The following is a 25,132-nucleotide window of genomic DNA, read 5'->3' on the forward strand; positions in this document are numbered from 1 at the left end:
TTTGAGGCATTGCTCCTTGAAGATGCGCTGGACGCTGGGGAGACTAGCGCCCATGATGGAGCTGACGGAGTTCTCAACTCTCTGCGGCTTGTTTTGATCCTGTGCAGTGGTTCCCACCACACCAGACGGTGATGCAGCCAGTTAGAATGGTCCCCGTGGTACATTTGTGGAATAGCATGGAATAGTCCCTCCAGACCCCTCAAGCTGCACCACCCAGCAAGCCCTGACAATCCTGATGTAACCCTAACCTAACCACAGGACGATTTACCATGACCAATTAACCAACCTGGTACGTCTTTGGATAGTGGGAGGGAACCAAAGGACCCAGAGAAAAGCCACACATTCCACGGGAAGGACGTACAGACTCCTCACAGAGGGCACTAACACTGAACTCTGAACTCCGATACTCTGAGTTGTAATACCGTCGTGCTGACCACTACGCTAACATGGGCGCCCATGGTAGTGAAATGGTTAATGTAGATGGGAAGAATGGACAGATGGAACATACCGTAGGGAAGTGTATGGTCATGCACTTCGGTAGAAAGAATAAAGGTGTAAACTATTATTTAAAAGGGGAGAAATCAGAAGCACAAAGGGACTTGGGAGTCCACGTGCAGGATTCCCTAAAGGTTAACTCGCAGGTAGAATCGATGGTAAGGAAGGCAAATGCAATCTTAGCATTCATTTCGAGAGGACTAGAATATAAAAGCAAGGATGTACTGTTGAGGATTTCTCAGACACTTGTCAGTCCGCACTTGGTGCACGGTGTGCAGTTTCCGGCCTCTTATCCAAGAAAGGGTGTGCTGGCATTGGAGAGGGTCCAGAGGAGGTTCACGAAAATTATCCCAGGAATGAAAGGGTTAATGTATGTGAAGCGCTTGGTGGCTCTGGGCCTGCACTCACTGGCATTCAGAAGAATGAGGGGGATCTCATTGAAACTTATCAAATATTGAAAGGGCTAGATAGAGTGGATGTAGAGAAGATGTTCCAAAAACGGTGTGGTCCAGGACGAGAGGAGAGAGCCTCAGGATACAAGGACATCCCTTTAGAATGGAGGTGAGGAGCAATTTCTTCACCCAGACTGTGGTGAATCTGTGGAATTCATTGCCACAGACGGCTGTGGAGGCCAAGTCATTAGGTATATTTAAAGTCAATTTTGGTAGGTTCTTGATTAGTGAGGGTGTCAAAGGTCATGGAGAGAAGACAGGAGAATGGGGTTGAGAGGGATAATAAATCAGCCGTGATGGAATGGCAGAGCAAATTTGATTGGCAAATGGGTTATTTCTGCTCCTATATCTTGAGGCATTATAGAAACATAGTACAGATGTCTAAATGACGTATTTTATTTTGTTTTCCTGCTGCTTTTCAGGGCAGTCTGATATTCCCTCTTCAGTACTGAGCTAGCATTACACCACCACAGTGCCATTTTCCAAAGAAACTTCAACCAAGATTCTGTCTCCCCACTCAGGATAAAATAAAATTTCCCCCAGCAATACTTTCCAGAAGAGTGCTTGAGATCTCCGAGTCCTGACCCATACATCAACAAAACGACGAGAATGATTTGGTTGTTTTGACAGTATTTGGTGTGTAACAGGTGCATAATATGTTTCCTTTATTACAGAAGTATCTGGCTGGAATTTTAATGTACTGTGAAGGCTCCCAGAGAGGCTAGAAATGTAAATATTTAGATAGAAGACAGTAGAATTATGATCCCCAGCTACTTTGAAGTTAAACAAGGTTAGATTTCTGGAAGGAATCTCTATTTTCTGAGGAGGTTGAAGAGAGCTGGACGATGCATCCAATCTCACCTCATTCTACAGATATGCAACAGAGAGCATCCTGGCAAGATGCATTGCTGCATGATATGGAAACTTCACTGCAGTGTACAGGAGGATTCAATACTGCTGAACGCATCACTGGCACCAGCCAACCTGTCATCAAGGATGTACGGGATATACAGAGAAGTGCCAGGAACGGGTCAGTGACATCATGAAGGATCCCACCCACCTTGCCCGTGGACTGGTTGTCCCACTCCCATCAGGGAGGAGGCTACGAAGCATCCACAACAGGACCACCTGACTCAAAAACAGTTACTCTCCCCAACAGAAAGGCTGATCAACAGCTCTGCCCATTAACCCACCCCAAACACCATTACTTTATACGTAACACGCTGGAGGAATTCAGCAGGTCGGGCAGCATCCGTGGAAAAGATCAGTCGACGTTTCAGGCTGGAACCCTTCGTCAGGACCAACGTCGACTGATCTTTTCCACGGATGCTACCTGACCTGCTGAGTTCCTCCAGCATGTTGTGAGTGTTCTTTGACCCCAGCATCTGCAGAGTATTTTGTGTTTACCATTACTTTATCAAATCCTGTCAGTCACCTTATGAACAGACACTCCTATACCTAGTTTTATGGGTAAACAATCAATCTATATATATCTATTCTTATAGATTTATATTTATTGTGTTTTCTTTTATTATTATTGAGTTCTTTATCTTACTGTGTTTTTTTGTGTTGCATTGGCTCGGGAGTAACATTTATGTCACTTACCTTTACACTTGTATACTGGAAATGACATTAAACAATCTAGAATCTATTACATGGAAGGAGGGAGAACGTGGGAGAATTCTATCCACATGCATAAAGACTTGGAATGGAATCTGCTCTGCATCTCACTCACTACAAGAAGCCACAGAGAAACAATCCTGCTGAAGGATCTCGGCACAAAAACATTGATTATTTCTTCACTTCTATAGATGTTGCCTGACTTGCTTAGTTCTGCCCACATTTTGTGTCTGGATTTCTAGCATCCAGAGAACTTCTTCTGCTTTTGAGAAACTGCGCAGAATTGTGGACACAGCTCAGCACATCTTGGAAACCAGCCCTCTCCTCCACAGGTTCCGTCTATCCTTCCTGCTGCCTCAGTAAAGCAGTCAACATGGTCATTCTCTCTTTCCCCCTTCCCCCCACCTCATCCGGCAGAAGATACAAAAGCCTGACAGCATGTACTAGTAGGCTCTGAAAGAGGCAGTGTTAGAGATTGTGGAGGCATTAGAAATGATCTTTCAAAAATCATTGGACTCTGGCATGGTGCCAGAGGACTGGAAAATTTCAAATGTCACTTCACTCTAAGAAAGGAGGAAGGCAGCAGAAGGGAATTTATAGATCAGTTAGCCTGACCTCAGTGGTTGGGAAGATGTTGGAGTCGTTTGTTAAGGATGAGGTGATGAAGTGCTTGGTGACACAGGACAAGATAGTACAAAGTCAGCATGGTTTCTTTCAGGGAAAATCCTGCTTGACGAACCTGGTGGAATTCTTTGAGGAGATTACATGTAGGATAGATAAAAGGGATGCAGTGGATGTTGTATATTTGGACTTTCAGAGGCCTTTGACAAGGTACCACACATCAGGCTGCTTACCAAGTTAAGAGTCCGTGGTATTACAGGAAAGTTACTAACATGGTTAGAGCATTGGCTGATTGGTAGGAGGCAGTGAGTGAGAATAAGAGGATCCTTTTCTGGTTGGCTGCCAGTGACTAGTGGTGTTCTGCAGGGGTCAGTGTTATGCTGTATATAGATTTGTTTTATGCTGTATATAAATGATTTAGATGATGGAATAGATAGCCTTGTTGCCAAGTTTGCAGATGATATGAACATTAGTAGAGGGGCAGGTAGTGTTGAGGAAACAGATAGGATGCAGAAGGATTTAGACAGATTAGGAGAATGGGCAAGAAAGTGGCGAATGAAATACAATGTTGGGAAATGCATGGTTATGCACTTTGGTAGTAGAAATAAATGTCGGACCATTTTCTAAATGGGGAGAAAATCCAAAAATCTGAGATGCAGAGGGACTTGGGAGTCCTTGTGCAGAACACCCTGAAGGTTAACTTGCAGGTTGAGTCAGTGGTGAGGAAGGCAAATGCCATGTTAGCATTCATTTCAAGAGGTCTAGAATACAAGAGCAAGGATGAGATGCTGAGGTTTTATAAGGCACTGGTGAGGCCTCACCTTGAGTATTGTGAACAGTTTTGGGCCCCTCATCTTAGAAAAGATGTGCTGGCAATGGAGAGGGTCCAGAGGAGGTTCACAAGAATGATTCCAGGAATGAAAGGGTTACCATATGAGGAACGTTTGATGGCTCTGGGTCTGTACTTGCTGGAATTCAGAAGGATGAGGGGGGATCTCATTGAAACCTTTCAAATGTTGAAAGGCTGAGACAGAGTAGATGTGGAAAGGATGTTTCCCATGGTGGGAGAGTCTAGGACAAGAAGGCACAGCCTCAGGATGGAGGGGTGCCCTTTCAAGCAGAGATGCAGGGAAATTTCTTCAGCCAAAGGGTGGTGAATTTGTGAAATTTGTTGCCACATGCAGCTGTGGAGGGCTGTATTTAAGGCAGAGATTGATAGGTTCTTGATTGGACATGGCATCAAACGTTATGGGGAGAAGGCCAGCTACTGGGGTTGAGGAGGAGCTAGAAAAAAAGGATCAGCCATGATTGAATGGCGGAGCAGACTCGATGGGCCAGATTCTGCTCCTATGTCTTATGGTCTTATGGGTCAAGGGCAACTCCTAACCCATTGTTATCAGATTAGATTCTTGAATGGACCTCGTGTTCAATAAGATAGACTCTTGGTCTCTCAATCTACCTCATTATGATCTTGCACTTTATTGTTTACCTGCACGTCACTTTCTCTTCAGCTTTTAAACTTTACTCTGCATTGTTATTGTTTTACCTTGTTCTACGTCAATGCACTGTGTAATCATTTGACTATATCAGGTTCAACTTTTTTCACTATTTACATTACATATATTAGGTATTTGCTGTGGTGTGTTGCTGCAGCATGCAACAAAAAACAACGTTCAGCTATTATAGAGAATAAAAAATTATTAAAAAAATTAACCTAGGGGTTCACACATGGATATGAAATAAAGTACACATAAATACTGTACATAAATACCACCATGTATTTACAATGTAAACAGCATTATAAAAACAAATTTAATGTGGTAACAGCGCAGTGTAGTGATGGGGTATTAGGTGGAGACGGGGTGAGACGGGGATCAAATTAACTGATTAATCAGTTAACTGGCTGTGAACAGTATGTAAGACAAACTTCTCACTATCTCTAGGTACATGTGGCAATAACAAACCAATTCCAATACAACTGTTCCTTCAGAAGAGTCCCATTCTCTTTTGATAGGGAATTAGGATGGAGACAGATTCTGACTTTATTCTGGACCCTGGAGTTTATTTTATTCCAGAGTTGGACCCATTCAGCAGCTTTAGCTAATGTGAAGTCTTCAAAATTGAAAATACCCTACTCTAGATCTCAGAAATGTTCTGAAGTTAGGCTGAGATGCCCCGTACTAGTGGCCAAGACTCTACAATTCATGTTCTCTGCATTATTTATCAATTTGTACAGATCGTCTTCCTTTGCACATTGTTTTTTGTCAGCCTTAGTTTATGCATGGATTTTTTCAAAATTTTATCGTATTTATTTTTTCCTGTAAATGCCTCCAAGAAATTGAATCTCAGCATGGACACATAACCTATAATAAATCTACTTTGACATTTAATTACCTTTATATTTTATTTTACAATAGTGGAATAGGCCCTTCTGACCCTTTGAACCATGCTGCTCCAACGACCCCCATTTAACCCCAACCTAATTGTGAGACACATGACCACAATCATCATGAGGAAACGTTGGAGATAGATTGGACACATGATGAGAAGAGAGGCTAACTCCATCATCAAGGCAACACTTCACTGGACCCCTGAAGAGCGGAAGAAACGTGGGAGACCAAAGACAACTTGGCGCCATACCATAGAGGGACCCTGAACCACACCTGGGGCACAATAGAGAAGATGGCCAAGGACAGACAGAGACGGAGGACCTTCATTGCTGCCCTAATTGCCAGTGGTGTAACAGGAATTTGATGATGAATTGTGGGACAATTTACAATCAATTGAGCTACCCTGGTACATCTTTGGACTGTGGGAGGAAACAGGAGCTCCTGGAAAAAAGTCACACATTCCATGAGGAGGACGTACAAAGACTCCTTACAGGGGATGCTGGTATTGAACACTGAGCTGTAATAGCATCATGTTAACCGCTACACAACTGTGGTGAGAACCCTTAACGGAATATGAACCCTTGGTTGGTGTGTATAAGATTTAACGGATTAGTGTTGTACATTTGAAAAACTGTTTAAAGTTCCCTTGTTCCTAACACAGCAAACAATTTCAGATCAGTCACTTCCTGTAGCAGGAATTCCCTACCTGTGATTTGAGGTTTATTCCTGATTTAATAACGATGTTGGTGACATCTTGCCCATATTCTTTCCGCATTCTTGCATAGTTGGCTCTGATCTCCACTCTCTGGCGGCTCTCTGGAGGAAGAATCTGGAGGTCAATAAATGCAGCTATTGTCCATTGCAAACCCTCGAGAGGCCTGCCCATAAACCAGAGGTGCAGACAATGGAAGCATCTACAGACCACTGATGACCTGCTGGGAAATCCACTCCATGGCCACTTCATTAGGTATCTCCTATACCTAGTAAAGTGACCAGTGAGCATACGTTCATGGTCCTCTGCTGCTGTAGCACATCTACTTCAAGGTTCGATTTGTTGTGCATTCAGAGATGCTCTTCTGCACACCACTGTTGTAACATGTTGTTACTTGAGTTACCGTTGCATTCGTGTCATCTTGAACCAGTCTGGCCATTTTTCTCTGACCTCTCTCATCAACAAGGTCCACAGAAATGCCACTCACTGGATTTTATTCTGTTTCTCACACCATTCTCTTTAAACTCCACAGAGGGCTGTGGAGGCCAAGTCATGGGGTATTTTTAAAGGGGAGGTTGATAGGTTTTTGATTAGTAAGTGCATCAAAGGTTTCGAGGAGAATGCAGGAGAATGGGGTAGAGAGGGATAATAAATCAGTCATGGTGGAAAGGGAGAGCAGATTTGGTGGGCCGAATGGCCTAATTCTGCTCCTGCATCTTATGGTCATAAGATGTTATTTTAGTGGAAACAAACCTGGTGATGTTCCTTTCATGTTCAACAGTCTGGAAAGTTGAGGAGGAAGTCGAGTGATGCTGAAAATCTGCTTTGGACTTCAAAAGTTAGGGGTTCAAGAATCAATGTATGTACTCTCAGTGGCCACTTTATTAATGGTACCTCCTGAAACTAATAAGGCAGCCACTGAGCGTATGTTCATGGGCTTCTGCATCCTAGCCCATCCACTTCAAGGTTCTGCATGTTGTGCATTCAGAGATGCTCTTCTGCACACCACTGTTATAACGCGTGGTTATTTGAGTTACTTACGCCTTCTGTCAGCTTGAACCAGTCTGGCCATTCTCCTCTGACTTCTCTCATTAACAAGACATTTCTGCCCACAGAATTGTCACTCACTGGATGTTTTTTAGTTTTTTGCACCATTCTCTGCAAACTCTAAAGTCTGCTGTGCGTGAAAATCCCAGAAAATTAGCGGTTTCTGAGATACTCAAACCACCCTGTCTGGCACCAACTATCATTCCATGGTCAAAGTCACTTAGATCACATTTCTTCCCCATTCTGAAGTTTGGCCTGAACAGCAACTGAACCCCTTGACCATGTCTGCATACTTTTAGGCATTGAGTTGCTGCCACGTGATTGGCTGATCAGCTATTTGCATTAATGAGCAGGTGTACCTCATAAAGTGGACATTGAGTGTATAGTTCCTCTCAGCATAAACCATAGCATAAATCCCACACTTCTAAAGCAAATAGTTTGAATTTAAATTAAATTCAGATATCTGTAGAGATTTAATCAGGTATCCACAGGCAATCTCTTTAGTACCACATAAATAACAACAATCCACATTCATATTATTGAAATAGTATTACAACACAGAAGTGTATCAGGTTGTATCACCTTTCCCCATGGTGACCATTGGATTTAAAGTTGTTCCACAGAATTTTGAATTTGCTTTCTATGTCACCTTTCACCTACATTGCACTGGAGGTTTTTGAGAGAAATTAGATCTACATCAAGAGGGTCTCTGGAACACGTTGTATAGACTTGGAACACAGTATATAATTGTTACTCCAAGAGAACCACACCTTTGTCGTGGTTTGGAGGCTTGCGTGCCTCAATAACCTGGAGAGCTATGTTGGCTGGAGTCAGGGCTTTGTCTGTTGGCTCTTGGTAGGGTCACCCGTGCCAGACAGGTCAAAGAGGAAAGGCCAGACTAAGAGTGGTCCACCTGTCCTCCAGTTCAGTGCTAATAATTCCGACTGGTAAAACAAATCGTCGTGGAAACAACAATGAAGAAGCCTTCTGCATCTGAGTGTGACGGTATTCCTGAGAACCCTCCTGGAACTTACATAGAATAGAACAGCACATTACAGGCCCTTCAGCCCACAATGTTGTGCTGACCCTCAAACCCTGCCTCCCATATAACCCCCCACCTTAAATTCCTCCATATACATGTTTAGTAGTCTCTTAAACCTCACTAGTGTATCTGCCTCCACCACTGACTCAGGCAGTACATTCCACGCACCAACCACTCTCTGAGTAAAAAACCTTCCTCTAATATCCCCCTTGAACTTCCCACCCCTTACCTTAAAGCCATGTTCTCTTGTATTGAGCAGTGGTGCCCTGGGGAAGAGGCGCTGGCTATCCACTCCGTCTATTCCTCTTATTATCTTGTACACCTCTATCATGTCTCCTCTCATTCTCCTTCTCTCCAAAGAGTAAAGCCCTAGCTCCCTTAATCTCTGATCATAATCCATACTCTCTAAACCAGGCAGCATCCTGGTAAATCTCCTCTGTACCCTTTTCGATGCTTCCACATCCTTCCTATAGTGAGGGGACCAGAACTGGACACAGTACTCCAAGTGTGGCCTAACCAGAGTTTTATACAGCTGCATCATTACCTCGCGACTCTTAAACTCTATCCCTCGATTTATGAAAGCTAACACCCCATAAGCTTTCTTAACTACCCTATCTAGCTGTGAGGCAATTTTCAGGGATCTGTGGACATGTACCCCCAGATCCCTCTGCTCCTCCACACTACCAAGTATCCTGCCATTTACTTTGTACTCTGCCTTGGAGTTTGTCCTTCCAAAGTGTACCACCTCACACTTCTCCGGGTTGAACTCCATCTGCCACTTCTCAGCCCACTTCTGCATCCTATCAATGTCTCTCTGCAATCTTTGACAATCCTCTACACTATCTACAACACCACCAACTTTTGTGTCGTCTGCAAACTTGCCAACCCACCCTTCTACCCCAACATCCAGGGACATGGCTGACAGTAGTGAAAAACGAGAGGAAGCGACTAAAATGATGAAGGAAACCCTGAACACCGCCAGAGATGGAGGACTTTCATTGCTGCCTGAAACGCCAGCGGTGTAACATGTATTCAGAATCAGAATACAACGGTTAAGCTACTGGAGGATGGATGTTTCACAATATTATTATTATATTTCTATTTTCTTCTTTTCTCTTCTTTTCTCATGCTGTCTGTTTGATAGTCTTTGTTTATATATAGCTTTTCACAAATTCTACTGCAATTTTTTATTTTCCTGTAACTGTCTGCAAGAAAATTCATCTCAGGCTAGTTTATGGTCACATATACATATTTCAACATACACTCTCAACTTGTTTATGAGAACATAAACTGGTGATTCAGAGACACGACCCACTGTCGCTGATCTCGATACATGAGGACTGAGAAATACACCACTTTAACTGGGGTACCGTGGAGGTTCGGGCACAGGCAAACATACAGCAGCCAGGAGAATTTTTAGAAGCGTGGTTCTCTTCTGATAGCTCTGCAAACAAACATATCAAAACAGATGCCATCTATGAACCCCTAAGAAACACAGAAATGTGAGCTAACAGAATTCAAAGGTCAGCTGAAGGGGTAGCCAATCAGGACTGAGGTAATCGAATGGGGGGGGGTCTATATAAATGTGAGCACTCTCAGAGAGAAACACCAAAAACCACACACTATGGATGTCACCTCGCCTGGTGATGGAACGTCTGCAAGCTAATTGCCAAGCTCGGCGAGCGTCACAACATCAAACTTTGGTAATAAATTTACTTTGAAGTTTGAACGCACAGCATCACCTTGCCTCAAAGAGAGAATTCCTATCCACTAAGCTCAACTCGCCAGTCTCTAGCATGATAGAATCATCTCTGAGGGGGAAGAGACTGTGGGCACTAGGCTCTTATCTGCGGCTCGAGTAGCTGTTTGCATGTCACAACAAGTGACGGGTGGGCTAAGCCAGGTGAGGGTAGCCGGTGGCCTCATACCCCGATGAGATAGGGACATGTCTGTCCTATCATGTGAAGTCGGCTCCAGCAGACTGGACAGATGAGATCCACAGTGAGATCCAACGGCCTGGAAGGTGGTTCTGCAACGCTCCATGAGAGCGAAGGGCATGACAAGGCACAGAAGACCTCGCGGTCATCCACCGCGAAGACTCCAGCTGGGATGACTACGTGCACCACTGGAGCTGGACATCCAAGGTTGAGAGAGTGGAACTGTCCCAGTGCAATGGCTTTTCCACGTTAAAAACTCTCCCGCACAGGTGTCTACTGTCATCGGTGAATACAACGGACATCCAATCAAACAGTAGCAACAGGAGCAGAAGAATGACCACCGTTCCTTTGACCTGTTCTGCTTTTCATCGTAAAAGTGGCTTACCAGGATGCTGCCTGGATTAGAGGGCGTGTGCTATAACAAGAGGCTGGACAAACTTGGGTTGTTTTCTCGAGAGCAGTGGAGACTGAGGGGAGATCTGACAGAGGTTTATAAGATTATGAGAGGCATAGATTAGAGTAACAGACAGTATCTCTTTCCCAGGGTTGAAATGTCTAATACCAGAGGGCATGCATGTAAGGTAGGGGGAGAGGGTTGAATTCAAAGGAGATTTGAGGGACAGGTTTTTTACAGAGCGGTGGGTACCTGGAATGTGCTGCCTGGGGTGGTGGGAGAGACAGAAACATCTGAGACTTTTAAAAGACTTTTGGATGGAGCTATAACTAGAGGTCATGGGTTAAGGGTAAAAGGTGAAATGTTTAAGGGGAACATAAGGGGAAACCTTCGCTCAGAGGGTTGTGAGAGTGTGGAATGAGCTGCCAGCACAAGTGGTGCATGCAAACACTATTTCATCATTTGAGAAGTTTGGATAGGTACATGGGAGGGCTATGGTCCCAGTGCAGGTGAATGGGACTAGGCAGTTTACATAGTTCAGCATGGAATAGATGTGCTGAAGGGCCTGTTTCTGTGCTGTACGTTTCTATGACTCTATGACATTTAGATTGGTACATGAATATGAGGAAAATGGAAGGATATGGACATTGTGTAGGCAGAAGAGATTAGTTTAGTTAGCCAGTTGTTTCTAATTTAATTGGTTTGCTACAACATTGTGGGCTGAAGGGCCTGTTCCTGTGCTATAAGGAGGGAGGAGAAGATGGAGACGTGATGCAGCGCGCACGGCCATTCCAAATGATATCGATATGTGTAACTAGGGGTTCCATACACAATCCGGATTTGATGAAGACAGCCGTGTGAAGCACAGAGGAACATCTGGAGTAACTTCTGAAATCCCCGCTTCGCTGCCGCTGCTACTGTGCGATCGAGAATCTCCGGAGACGAAGGCCCCAAATCCTCGGCTTTGCATTTCGCCTGTTGCCGGGGTCGGGGTCGAAGCGCTCGGCAGAGATGGTGCTCGGTGCTCGGTGCTCGGTGTCAGAGAGCTGGTCGGAGGCTCGGAGTTTTCGGACAGACTCGGAGTCGGACTGTGGTCGGATGCTTCCGGGATGCTGCACCGGCAAGTTGGCTGCGCTGGAGGTTCACCGTCTGCATGAGATGATGGGACTTTCGAGAGACTTCGAGACTTATACCGTGCCCATGGTCTGTTCTTATCAAATTACGGTATTGCTTTGCACTGTTGTAACTATATGTTATAATTATGTGGTTTTTGTTAGTTTTTCAGTCGGTTTGTCATGTGTTTCTGTGATATCATTCTGGAAAAACATCTTATCATTTCTTAATGCATGCATTACTAAATGACAATAAAAGGGGACTGCGTGTCCTCATAATCGTAATGTTCAATGGTCAGTCACGGCTAATTCCCTACCTCAGTACCATCTTCTACTCTCTTCCCTTAACACCTGATGCCTTCTGTGTCTAAAAATCCATCTGTCTCCTTAAAAACACTCATTGTGTGCAACTTTCTGTGGTAGCAAATTTCCACCGTCTTTGGAGTGGAGACATTTCTCCTCACTTCAGCCCACAAGAGTCATCACACTTCTGCTGCCCAAAACTCACTAAACCTAACCCATATGTCAGAACCAGAATCAGGTTTAACATTACCAGCACGCGGTGAAATATGTTGACTTTGCAATACATAACAATAGAGAAAAAACTGTGAATTACAGTCAGTATATATAAATAGCTAAATTCAATAAGTAGTGTAAAAATAGAAACAAAAAAAGGTAGTGAGGTAGTGTTTATGGGTTTATTTGTCCATTCAGAAATCGATGGCAGAGGGGAAGAAGCTCTTCCTGAATCATCGAGTGTGTGCCTTCAGGCTCCTGTACCTCCTCCCTGACAGTAGCAATGAGATCAAATCATGACCTAGGTGATGGGGGTCCATAATGATGGATGCCATCTCTTTGAAGATGTCCTGGGTACTACGAAGACTAGTGCTCATGATGGAGCTGACTAAGCTTAAAACTCTCTGCAACTTATTTCAATCCTGCGCAGTAGCCTCCCCATACCAGACACTGGAATGAGGGAGGAAACCAGAGCACATGGAGGAAATCTACGAGGTCACAGGGAGAGCGTCTAAATTCATTACAGCAGTGGCGGGAATTGAACCCCGATCGGTGATCGTTGATGCTGTAAAGCAATTACACTAACCACTACACTACCACGCTGACCCACAGTACAAGGTCTTTATCTTTTATCTTTAATTTTCTTCAAAGAGCAACATGAATGAAATCCACATTTTCTATCACTACAAGGTAGAATGTGTTTCTATCAGGCATCATGTGATGTAGGAAGTCTAATAAAAGGCTTGCTTTTCCAAACTTTTTATTAAGGTCCTTTGATGTATATTTACAATTCCAGGGGAAAGGGAAAGAGCAGTCGATCTTATCTGAACCAGACTGGGATGAGTGCCATGGGCTGCCTGACCTTCTAAAATTTCAAGGCAGCAACTTTCAATTTTCAACAGTCGTATCAGTTTGTCTAAAATAATAGTTTTCCACCATTGCTGGTAACTTTTACAGACCTTGCCGCTGTGTGCTTGGGTTCTTTTAAGAAATAAACTATTGTGGAGAGCTGAGGTGCAGAAATTTAATCTCGTACACTTGTGTGTATGCCAGCAGAGATTTGAGGTGAAGAGAAAAATGTTATAAGGAAATAATTCAATAATATAATGAGATAATTGAGGTGGGGTGGTGGGGTGTGTGGCAGCCTGAACAGAGGTAATGCATCAAGATAGAGCTGACTGTGCAATTTATTTTCACATTTAGTGCAATTCCAGAGGAGCCCAATACTTCCCAAGGAGTCAGTTTTCCGCTAAGTCCAGCCACATTCTACCGGAGCACTATCGAGACTGTCCTGACCTGCTGTGTCACCGTCCGGAATGGGAATTGCAAGGCATCTGACTGCAATGGATTGTGAGGACTGCTGAGAGAATCACTCCCAACACCCCTGCCGTCCAGGACATATCCCAGAAGGTCTGTGTTCGCAGAGCTGTCAGCATTGTCAGGGACCCTGCATCTGTCCCACAGTCTCTTTGACCTCCAGCCATCAGGCAGGAGGTACCGTAGTATGAGAACAAGGATTGGTAGGCTGGGTAACAGCTTCATGCCCCAGGCAGTGAGGCTTCTGAACACCCTGCTATCACCCAGTACACATTATTTATGATAGCACCAGTGGCAATATACTATTGTATATTTAACCATATGTCACATAAGCACTTGATGTCAACTTGCACATCTACAGAATACATTTTTATTGTCTGTTAATATTATTGTGTAAATATTATTCTATGTGCTGGATGTGATATATGTATTGTGTTTTGCACCTTGTTCCCCGAGGAACATAGTTTTTTTTTGCTGTATGCTTGAATTTGAACTAATTTGGAAAGATTCAGAAATGTTACTTGATAAAGGTGATTCTTCAGGACAGAGGATGCTATGAAGTTGTTTATCTTCTAAGACCTGAGCACGATTTGTAAGTAACCTGAGTCCGTGACTCAAAATGTCCTAAGAGTCGTTCAAGGGGGTGAAGCCGCGCGAGGAGACAGGCCCGATGGAGTAGCTGCTAGGTCTCTGAAAACCTGTGCCAACCAGCTGGCGGGTGTGTTCAAAGACACTTTCAATCTCTCATTGTTCTCTCTTGGAAGTTCCCACCTGCTTCAAAAGGACAACAATTATAGCAGCGCTCAAGATGAGCAGGCTGAGCTGACTTAATGACATCCAGTAGCGCTCACATCTATGGTGATGAAGTGCTTCGAGAGGTTGGCTATGAATAGAATTAACCCCTGTCTCAGCAAGAAACTGGACCCACTGCAATTTGCATATTGCCACAATAGGTCTAGTGTGGATGCAATTTCATTGGCTCTTTCGGAGGAGGAGAAGATGGCGGTGACACGACACAGCATGCGTGGCCACTCCGGTGAATGATATCTGTTATCTGTCAAATAGGGTGCCGTGCACAATCCTGATTTGATGGAGACAGACGTGAGAGCATGGAGGAACATCTGGTGAAACTTCTGAAATGCCTTTTTCGCCGCCGCTGTTACTGTGTGATCCAGAATCTCCGGAGGGAAAGGCCCCGAGTCCTCGACTTTGCCTGTTGCTTGGCGGCCGGGGCGGGGTCGAAGCGCTCGGCAGAGATGGTGCTTGGTGCTCGGTGACAAAGGGCTACTCGGAGGCTCGAAGTTTTCGGACGGACTTGGAGTCAGCTGTGGTCGGGTGCTTCCAATGCATCGACAGTTGTTGGTGCCTGGAGGTTTATGGCAGAGAGAGTTTCTCCCTTCTGCTGCCTGCTATCGGGGACTATCGGGAGTCGATCGGAACTTTGAGACTTTTTTTTACTGTTCCCATGGTCTGCTCTTTATCAAATTATGGTATTGCTTTGCACTGCTGCAACTATATGGTATAATTATGTGGTCTTGTCAGTGTTAGTCTTTGGTTTGTCCTGTTTTTACGTGATTTCACTCTGGAGGAACATTGTATCATTTCTTAATGCATGAATGCATTTCTAAATGACAATAAACAAGGACTAAGTGTCCTCATAATCTAAACTAATCTAATCTAATCTTTACGTAGACTTGGATTACATGGATTATACAAATACCTATATCAGAATGCTGTTTATTGACTACATCTCAGCGTTTAAGACAATCATTCCCACAGTTCTGATCGAAAAACTCCAGAACTTGGGCCTCTGTACCTCCCTCTGTAACTGGATCCTTGAGTTCCTAACCAGTAGACCACAATCTGTACCAATCGGAAACAGCATCTCCACCTCACTGGCAATCAACACTGGCATACCTCAGGGATGTATGTTTAGCCAACTTCTACACTCTCTACATCCATGATTGTGTGGCTAGTCACAGCTCAAATGCCATCTATAAATTTGCTGATGATACAACTATTGATGGCAGAACCTCAGTCGGTGATGAGAGGGCCTACAGGAGTGAGACAGATCAGCTGGTTGAGTGGTATTGCAGCAACGACCTTGCACTGAACGTCAGTAAGACCAAAGAGCTGAATGTGGACATCAGAAAGGATAAGATGTGGAACACACCCCAGTACTCATAGAGGGATCAGAAGTGGAGAGAGAGTGAGCAATTTTGGGTTCCTGGGTGTCAAGATCTCTGAGGATATAACCTGGACCCAACATATCAATGCAGCTACAAAGAAGGCATTCAGTGGCTATATTCCATTAGGAGTTTTGAGAAGATTTGCTATGTCACCAAAAGCACTTGAAAATTTCTACAGATGTACCATGGAGAACATTCTAAATGGCTGCATCACCATCTGGTAGGGGGGCTACTGCACAGGATTGAAGTAAACTGCAGAAGGTCGTAAACTTAGTCAGCTTCATCATGAGCACTGGCGTCCACAGTAACCTGAACATCTTCAAGGAGCGATGCCTCAAAAAGACAGAATCCATTATTAAGGACCCCCATCACAGGTCACACCCTTTTCTCATTGTACCATCAGGAAGGAGGTACAGGAACATGAAGGCACACTTTCAGAAACTCAGGAACAGCTTCTTCCCCTCTACCATCAGATTTCTGAATGGACAATGAACCCAGGAACACTACACACTACTTTTTTATTTCTATTTTTGCACTACTTATTTAATGTAATTATTTAATATACAATGCCTATAAAAAGTATTCGCCTCCCCCTTGGGAGTTTTCATGTTTTATTGTTTTACAACATTGAATCACAGTATATTTAATTTGGCTTTTTTGACACAGATCAACAGAAAACGACTCCTTTGTGACAAAGTGAAAAACTGATCTCTACAAAGTGATCTAAATCAATTACAAATATAAACCACAAAATAATTGATTGCATAAGTATTCAGTCCCCCCTTAAATATGATACACTAAATCATCACTGGTGCATCCATTTGGTTTTAAAAGTCAAGTAACTAGCTAAATTACTCAAGGTGTTTCAATTGATTGTGGTAAAAATACACCTGTACCTGGAAGGTCCAACCGTTGGTGAATCAGTATCCTGGCAAAAACTACACCATGAAGACAAAAGAACACCACCAGCAACTCCACAAAGAGTTATTGAAAAGCACGTCAGGTGATGAATATAAGAAAATTTCCAAGTCACTGAATATCTCTTGGAGTACAGTTAAGTCAATCATCAAGAATTGGAAAGGATATGGCATAGCTGTAATCTGCCTAGAGCAGGCTGTCCTCAAAAACTGAGTGAGGGAGGCTACCGAGAGACCTGTGACAGCTCTGGAGGAGTTACAAGCCGGTGACTGATCTGGGAGAAACTGCATACAACAACTATTGCCCGGGTGCTTCACCAGTCACAGCTTTATGGGAGAGTGGCAAAGAGAAAACTGTTGAAAAAAAAACTCAAATGAAATCTCGGCAAGAGTTTGCCAGAAGACATGTGGGAGACTCTGAAGTCAGTTGGAAGAAAGTTCTATAGTCTGATTAAACCAAAATTGAGCTTTTTGGCCAACAGACTAAATGCTTTGTTTGGCATAAGCCAATCACCACACATCATCAAAAACACACCATCCCTACCATAAGCATGGTGGTGGCTGCATCATGTTGTGGGGATGCTTCACTGCAGCAGGCCCTGGAAGGCCTGTGAAGGTAAAGGGTAAAATGAATACAGCAAAAAACAGGGCAATCCTGCAGGAAAACCTGATGCAGTCTGAAAGAGAACTGCAACTTGGGAGAAGATTTGTTTTCCAGCAAGACAATGATCACAAGCATAAATCCAAAGCTACACAGGAATGGATTAAAAACAACAAAGTTAATGTCCTGGAGTCGTTAAGTCAGAGTCTAGGCCTCAATTCAATTGAGATTTTGTGGCTGAACTTGAAAAGGCTGTTCACTCATGATCCCCATGCAATCTGACAGAGCTTGAGCAGGTTTGTAAAGAAGTATAGGGAAAATTTGCAGTGTCAAGATGTGCAAAGCTGATAGAGACTTATCAACACAGATTCAAGGCTGTATTTGCTGCCAAAGGTGCATCCACTAAATACTGACTTGAAGGGGGTGAATACTTATGCAATAAATTATAACTGTAATAAATTTAGACCAATTTGTAGAAACTTGTTTTCACCTTGACATGAAATAGTCTTTTTCTGTTGATTAGTAGTAAAAAAAAACTAAATTAAGTCCACTGTGGTTCAATGTAGTAAAACAATAAAACATGAAAACTTCCACAGTGAGTAAATAATTTTTATAGGAACTATGTATATATTTACTGTAATTCAGTTTTTTCTCTGTTATCATGTATTGTATTGTACTGCTGTTGCAGAGTTAACAAATTTCCCGACATATGCCAGTGATATTAAACCTGATTCTGATTAAGTTATATAACCTGGAAACTACTCCTTGGACCCAGTTTACCCCTGCTGACCCAGATGAGTCTCTGAGCTAGTCCTGTGTTTGGCCCATATCTCTCTGTATCAGTCTAAATGGGCGCTCTGGTTGTGTAGCGGTTAGCATGACGCTATTACAGATCAGGGTGTCAGAGTTCAAAGTTCATTCTCGATGTCCTCTGTGGATTTTTCCTGGGTGCTCCGTCAGGAAATTGTTCTACTATCCACCAAGTCTGAATGTGAATGATTACACTCCAAACATGGAGTCAAAGAGCCACAGAGCACAGAAACAGGCACTTTGGCCCATGAAGTCTGTGCCATACCGGTCTTCTGCCTACTTTCATCTCCATGCACCTGGACCATATACCTCCAAACCTCTCTCCTCCATGTTACGATCCAAACTTCTGTTAATATTACAATTGAACTCGCATCCACTACCTCTGCTGGCAGCTTGTTCCACATTCACACCACCCTCTGAGTGAAGAAGTTTCCTCTCAGGTTCCACTTAAATATTTCACCTATTACCCTTAATCTATGACCTATAGTTTAGGTCTTACCCAACCTCAGTGAAAAAGTCAGCTTGCACTTACCCTATCTATACCCCTCATAATTTTGTACACCTCTATCAAGTCCTCCTACACTCCAGGGAAAAAAATCCTAACCTATTCAACCTTTCCCTATAACTCAGGTCCTCAAGTCCTGGTAACATCATTGTAAATTTTCACCACACTCTTTCGATTTTATTGATACCTTTCCTGTAGGTAGGTGACCAAAACAATATGATACTTCAAAAAATTGGCCTCACCCATTTCAGAATCAGAATCAAATTTAATATCACCGTCATGTCATGAAATTTGTCTTTGCTTCAGCTGTAAATCACAATACACAATAATAAAAACTCTACAACTTCTAAAAATTATACAACTTTTATAAATGTATAAAAAATATATGACTTCAACATAACATCCCAATCCCCTGTACTCAGTACCCTGATTTATGAAAGCCAGTACCAAAAGCTCTCTTTACGTCCCTGTTTACAGAGCAAAACTCATCCAGAACATTGTGAACATTAGCTGGTCTTTGTGGAATATGCAGTCAGTTCTGAGGTTGCCCAGTCAGGTCTCCTGACATGAGCAGATCGTCCCTTTAAATCCTGTCTGAGTGAAGTGTGTTGTGCTCCTAGCTTTTCTGGGGCCTTCCATGCCTGTTTGGGTGTGGAGCTGTGAGATACACTTCATGTAGGTGTGGGCAATATTTGCTGTTATTGGGTGCGCCCTCAAGACCAGGAAAATGCCAGGCTCTGTAATGTAAATGAAGACCGGATCCGCTTAGTCCAATTGCATATTTAAAAGAGAAAGAAAGATTAGATTTATTTGTCACATGTTCATCGGAACATACAGTGAAATGTATCATTTGTGTCAAATCAAATCAGTGAGGATGTGCTGGGCAGTCCACAAGTATCGCCACACTTTTGGAACCAACATAGCATTGTCACTACTCACTGACCCTAACCCGTATGTCTTTGGAATGTGGGAAGAATCTGGAGCACCCAGAGGAAACCCACATGGTCACGGCACGTTTTCACCTGGTAATTCGATTTACTGAGAATGAGATCAAGTTTAAAGATTCGAGGTTGTTTAATGTCACTTCCAGTACACAGTGTAAAGGAGAATGAAATAATCGTTACTCCAGATCTGATGCAGCACAAAAAAAAATCACAGTAAGGCAAAGAACCCAATAATAAAAAAACACAATAAATAGGCTGATTGTCTGACCATAAAGTGATGCTAGGCACACTGTGCATACGATGACTCTGACAGGAAATGATAAAGCAGTGGGTGAGTGGGTGGAGGAGTTCATCAGTTTTATTGCTTGGGGAAAGTAACTGTTTTTGAGTCTGATGGTCCTGGCATGGATCACATAAAATTGAAAGTGAACTTTGACAGGGTGCTGTTTCTAGGCTTATAATTTTCTACCTAACGCAGCTGAGAGAACCTTATTTTTTAGTGCAGTAGGTAACCTTGTCTTCTCCTGGATCCATGTAAAGTATAACACAATAAAAAGGTACCAATTCACACCACCATTTGATAAATTGCGGTCTGCTTTTTACCTTTCATCACAGCTTCGAAATCATTCCCTTTCAGAAGCCCATTATCTCGATTCTTGGCCTCCTTGCTAAGTTTTAAAGGGGATGACTTATGTTTTCAACTCCAATAAATAGAGCCATGTGAAATATTTTGCATACTTTTCCAATAAGGGGAATGTTTATGTCCTGGTTTCAACCTGGTTTCAATGTACAGTTCTGTGCAAAAGTCTAAGGCAAATATATATGGCTAGGTTGCCTAAGACTTTTGCACAGTACTGTAGTAATTTTATGCATTGCACTGTACTGCTGCCACAAAAAAAAAACAAATTTCATTACACATGTGAGTGATGATGAACCTGATCCTGATACGGGTCTCTATTGTGGACTGAGAGTGGGAAGGGGACAGGGAGAGGGGAATCATGGTTGGGAAAAGGGGAAGGGAGATAGGGGGGAGCAGGAAGCACCAGAGAGACATTCTGTAATGACCAATAAACCAATTGTTTGGAATCAAATGACTTTGCCTGGTGTCTCAGGGCGGGGTATGACTGCACCCGTGCCACCCCACTGCCCCAGCATTTTTTCTCTGCCATCTGTCCTATACCACTACTGAGGCACCCCACCCTAGCCATTCCCAACATCCTCTGCTCCTGCCAGATTTACAAGCTTGCTCTCCGCTCCACATTGAGAAACACAGTACTGTGCAAAAAGTCTTAAGCACCCTAGCTATATATATGAGCCCAAGACTTTTGCACAGTACTGTAAATTTCAAAGTTCAATGTAAATTTATTATCAAAGTCTATGTAGTATATGTCACCATACACTACTTGGATTCATTTTCCTGCAGGCGTTCACAGTAGATACAAAGAAACACAATAGAATCAACGAAAAACTACACACAAGCAAAAATGGACAATCAATACGTGCATTAGAAGACAAACTGTACAACTACAAAAACAAATAATAATAAACAATATTGAGAACATGAGTTGTAGAGTCAGAATATGAGTTGCAAAGTCCATCTGCCAGTTTATCAACTAACCAACCTGGTTAGATTTGCCTCTTTCACATCCCCTTTCTGGTGGTGCTGCCATGTAATCTTACCTCTTCCATTATTGTCACATTAAGGTTACTTTTTGCACTAGCTTTGTTTGCACAACTACATTTTGCACCATTCTACTGTCTACACCCATCGTAGTTACTATTGCATCCTCACTGTTTACTCTGTAAACTTCAAATGAGCAAGGAATTTCATTACATCCCGGCATCATCCCATGATGTCCCTTCTGCACCCCCTCTGAAGCTTCCACATGCTTCTTATAATGAGGAGACCAGAACTGAATACAATATTCCATCTGTGGTCTAACCGAAGTTTTTTAGAGCTGCAACATTACCTTGTGCTCTTGAGCTCAATCCCGGACTAATGAAAGCCAGGACACCATATGCCTTCTCAGCCACCCAAACAACAACTTGCACTACAACTTTTGAGGGATCAGTGGATGCGGACCCCAAGTTCCTCCACACTGTTAAGAGGCCTACCATTAACCCTGTCTGTACTCTGTCTTTGAGTTCATCATTCTACTTTTCTGGACTGAGCTCCATCTGCCACTTCTCAGCCCAGCTCTGCATCCTGTCAATGTTCTGTTGTAACCTACAACCTGCTGATGAGGCCTCCTGTTGGGCGGGTTCGACCATAGATGTAGCATCCTGGTTGTCAGGCACAAGTCAGTATGCAGGCCAGGGCAGCACAATATGGAAAAAGAAAGCTGTTGCCCATGCAGCAGGTTTCCCTGCTCCGCGCAGTTGATGAATCCAAAGGAACGGCGGAGACCGATACAGCTTGGCACCAGCTGCATCACAGGAGTTGCCAGTCAATGTTGAACTCAACATAAAACTTCATAGGGGCTCCCGTTTTGAATTTTTCCTCAGGATTTAATACCAAAGCCTTCCCAGTGATTGGGTATAGCCACGAGGCAGCGGAGGCTTGAGATCAGAGTTTTCCTTCTGCTAGATGAGCTGCTAACCACAGCCGATGAGCCCCATTTGCCCAAAATGACTGGTTTTAAGGTTCCAGTAACCCACCTTTGCTCCTTCTCCTGCAAAGAGAAATGGTTCTGCCAGGATTAGTAGCTAAGCCACAGGTGAAGGCCAGGAGCTGGATTTGGTTGTCTGAGGGTATTTGAGACGCACACCATTGGGAGCATTTAATAGGTAGGGGAACTTATCTCCACTACCATTCCCGACCATAATAGCCTTAAGGAACCAACGATAAACTTCTACACTGTCCACAGCACCACCAACCGTCTTCCTCTTGCGCTACATTTTGGGAGTGGGATGTCATTGAATCAATAGGTTTATAGACTCCAGGTGCACTCCCAGTTTCTCACCACATCCATGTCCTCACCATCAGTAGTAACAGGGAGCAATGTAGGCTTAGTCTTCCTAAAGTACGACACTATCTCCTTTGTCATACTATTGTTGAGCTGCAGATGATTCAGCTTGCATCATTTGCCAAAGTCCTCCTCAAAGACACTATATTTATCGTCCATCCTCCCTTTATACACCCAACTATTGCTGAGACATCAGAGAATTTCTGCAGATGACATGACTCAGTGTCGTATCTAAAGTCCAACGTATACAGTGCAAATCTCCATAGACTTCATAATTTCATACCACAGACTTCAGAAATACAAGAGATCCTGCTAGAAATCCAGAGTTGACATCATCATCATCATTATAGAAACATAGAAAACCTACAGAGTTGTGCCAAACCTACCTTAGAAATTACTAGGCTTACCTATAGCCCTCTATTTTTCTAAGCTCCATGTACCGATCCAAAAGTCTCTTTAAAGACCCTATCGTATCCGCCTCCACCACCGCTGCCAGCAGCCCATTCCACGCACTCACCACTCTCTGAGTGAAAAACCTTACTCCTGTCATCTCTTCTGTACCTACTCCCCAGCACCTTAAACCTGTGTCCTCTTGTGGCAACCATTTCAGCTCTGGGGGGAAAAGCCTCTGACTGTCCACACGATCTATGCCTCTCATCATCTTATATATCTCTATCAGGTCACCTCTCATCCTCTGTCGCTCCAAGGAGAAAAGGCCAAGTTCACTCAACCTATTCTCATAAGGCATGCTCCCCAATCCAGGCAACATCCTTGCAATGATTCTGATTATGTGCCATGTCACATGATCAGAATCAGAATCAGGTTTAATATCATCAACATTTGTCATGAAATTTGTTAACTTGGCGGCAGAGGTACAATGCAACACATGATAAATGCAGGAAAAAATAAATAAATGGTAAGTACATTAAATAGTTAAATTTAAAACTAGTAGTGTAAAAACAAAAATAATAAAAACGCAAGATAGTGTTCATGGGTTCAATGTCCATTTAGGAATCGTATGGCAGAGGGGAAGAAGCAGTTCCTGAATTGCTGAGTGTGTGCCTTCAGGCTTCTGTACCTCCTCCCTGACAGTAACAATGTGAAGAGGGCACATCCTGGGTGATGGGGGTCCTTAATAATGGACACCGCCTTTCTGAGGCAATCTTGGTCTCAAATCCAGAGTAACATGTACAAAATGGTTGAGGAACTCAGCAGATCTGGCAGTATCTAAGGAGAGGAATAAACAGTCAGTGTTCCGGGCTGAGATCCTTCATTAGGACTGGAAAAGAAAGGGAAGGAGCCAGAAAAAAGAAAATAGGGAGGGGGTAGAGTACATAATGGCAGGTGATGTGAGGGTGAAGCCAGGTGAGGGAGAAGGCAGGTGGATGGTTGGGGGGGGGAGGGCGAGTTGAAGTGAGAAGCTGGGAGGTGATAGGTGGAAAGGGTAAAGGGTTGAAGAAGAAAGAATCTGATAGGAGAAGAGAGTGGACCTTGGGTGAAAGGGAAGGAGGAGGGACACAAGAGGGGGGTGATGGGCAGGTGAGGAGAAGAGAAGGGGTAAGAAAGGAGACTACAACCTCTAGGTTATCCTCGAGGAGGGATGAATAAGATCTATGAGCCTTGTTTGCTTTCTATGGCGCAGCTAGTGAACAGATTCAATTTAAAATGTAAATGTAAGTAATGGGAAAGAAGTAATCAACGTAGTGTAGCTGCTTCAGCACTGCCCAAAGGCATGCATTGCACTGATGTGATTAATTTTGGAAGCTTGCCAAAAGGTAATGCAATTTATATGGGGCTTGCTTATTCCTGAGTTTGACACTGCACATTTATAAATGAGTACTGATGGAAGTTCATCCATTGCTTCTGTTGAGATTGAGATCTCTCTTATCAGCCATCAAAACAACAGCAATCACAGTCATGTACGGAACATATTGAGCAGACTACATTACCATGGTGATAACAGCTTCTGTTCTCGTGCAATAGCATGCGCTAGATTGCTGCTTCAGTGTTATCTGCCTCCTTTCATAACATCTTGGTCTGAATTATCAAGGTTGATAAAGAAGGTGGCATGTCCCATCTGGGTAGCCTCCAACTTCCTTCTCCCCCCACCTTTTTATTCTGGCATCTTCCCCTTCCTTTCCAGACCTGATGAAGGGTCTCACCCCAAAAGGTTGACTCTTTATTCATTTCCAGAGATGCTGCCTGAAATGCTGAGTTCCTCCAGGATTTTGTGTGTGTTGCTCTGGATTTCCAGCATCTGCAGAATTTCTTGTATTTATAGATTGCTGTTCCACTGCTTGAGAGCTGTACAAAATGATGGTTGGCCTCCACATGGAGTACAGTTTCGGACACCACACTACAGGAAGGTCACAACCCTCCCTTAAGGAGGTGGATTTCCTTAATGGGGAACGCCTGTACATTGTCTGTTTAATGAGGGGAGGCTGATACACGAGCAGCCACCACACAGTCCTTGTTAGGGTCCACTGGCACGGAGTGCAAGACGACTGGGGACCCTTCACTGTTGCAGCCTTCTGCTATGCTTTGT

The 25,132-nt window shown here is 43.5% G+C and overlaps 1 protein-coding gene across 1 annotated transcript in view; it reads right to left on the reverse strand.

The window, feature by feature from the left end:
* Positions 1-25,132, reverse strand: part of LOC134353570 (doublecortin domain-containing protein 1-like) — a 610,678-nt gene that overhangs the window by 46,196 nt on the left and 539,350 nt on the right. Inside the window, exon 39 of the mRNA XM_063061626.1 lies at positions 6,285-6,390. Within this exon, the coding sequence (XP_062917696.1) occupies positions 6,285-6,390 (106 nt within the window). The remainder of the gene's footprint in view (positions 1-6,284; positions 6,391-25,132) is intronic.

The sequence above is a fragment of the Mobula hypostoma genome, chromosome 11 (genome assembly GCF_963921235.1).
Source record: "Mobula hypostoma chromosome 11, sMobHyp1.1, whole genome shotgun sequence".
Lineage (NCBI taxonomy): Eukaryota > Metazoa > Chordata > Chondrichthyes > Myliobatiformes > Myliobatidae > Mobula > Mobula hypostoma.